This window comes from Penaeus monodon, chromosome 31, assembly GCF_015228065.2.
Source record: "Penaeus monodon isolate SGIC_2016 chromosome 31, NSTDA_Pmon_1, whole genome shotgun sequence".
NCBI lineage: Eukaryota > Metazoa > Arthropoda > Malacostraca > Decapoda > Penaeidae > Penaeus > Penaeus monodon.
Window position 1 is genome coordinate 23279553 of NC_051416.1, and position 541 is coordinate 23280093.

The 541-nt window shown below is 38.6% G+C and overlaps 1 protein-coding gene across 1 annotated transcript in view; it reads left to right on the top strand.

The window, feature by feature from the left end:
• Positions 1-535, top strand: part of LOC119592853 (THAP domain-containing protein 6-like) — a gene marked incomplete at its 5' end in the record, with an annotated part of 1242 nt that extends 707 nt beyond the window's left edge. The window contains 1 exon segment of the mRNA XM_037941751.1: positions 13-535. Coding sequence (XP_037797679.1) covers positions 13-282 — 270 coding nt within the window.
• Positions 536-541: the final 6 nt, after the last annotated feature.

A 541-nucleotide genomic window follows, 5' to 3' on the forward strand; every position in this document is an offset into this window, starting at 1 on the left:
GCAATTTTGTAGGGCATAAAGAAACGAAAAAGCCCAAAAAAGAGGCAAAGTCGTGAAGTTTCATCAAGTGAGCAACAAATTGAAGAGAAAGACCTGCAAATTATGCCAGTAAAAAATCAACCCTGTGAACATCATTACTTTGTTGCTGATTCACCAAAAAAGCTAAAACAGAAACTGAACAGGAGTAATGAAAAGATGTCAGTTACAGAAAAAGCTGAAATGTTCACAACAGGAAACACGCCGTTTAAAACTCAAAGTCGACTCTTTAAGCAATGTCATTAAGACTTTGAAAGATAGAGTAGAGTCCAGTTAAAATAATAAGCGTCCACCTATTGGGCATAAATATCAATGATACTATCCAACCATCTACGGCCTACCTGGTCGGGCCGGCCATTAGTTACGTGTTTGCCTAACAAGCTAATGATTTATCCATTTCATTGGGAATGTAACTCTCCTCTATACACGTCTGTTACCGAACAGTGTACTTCTTGCCAGTAAAGATGCAACCCGCTATAATTTATCAAGATATTGTCCAGGGGCC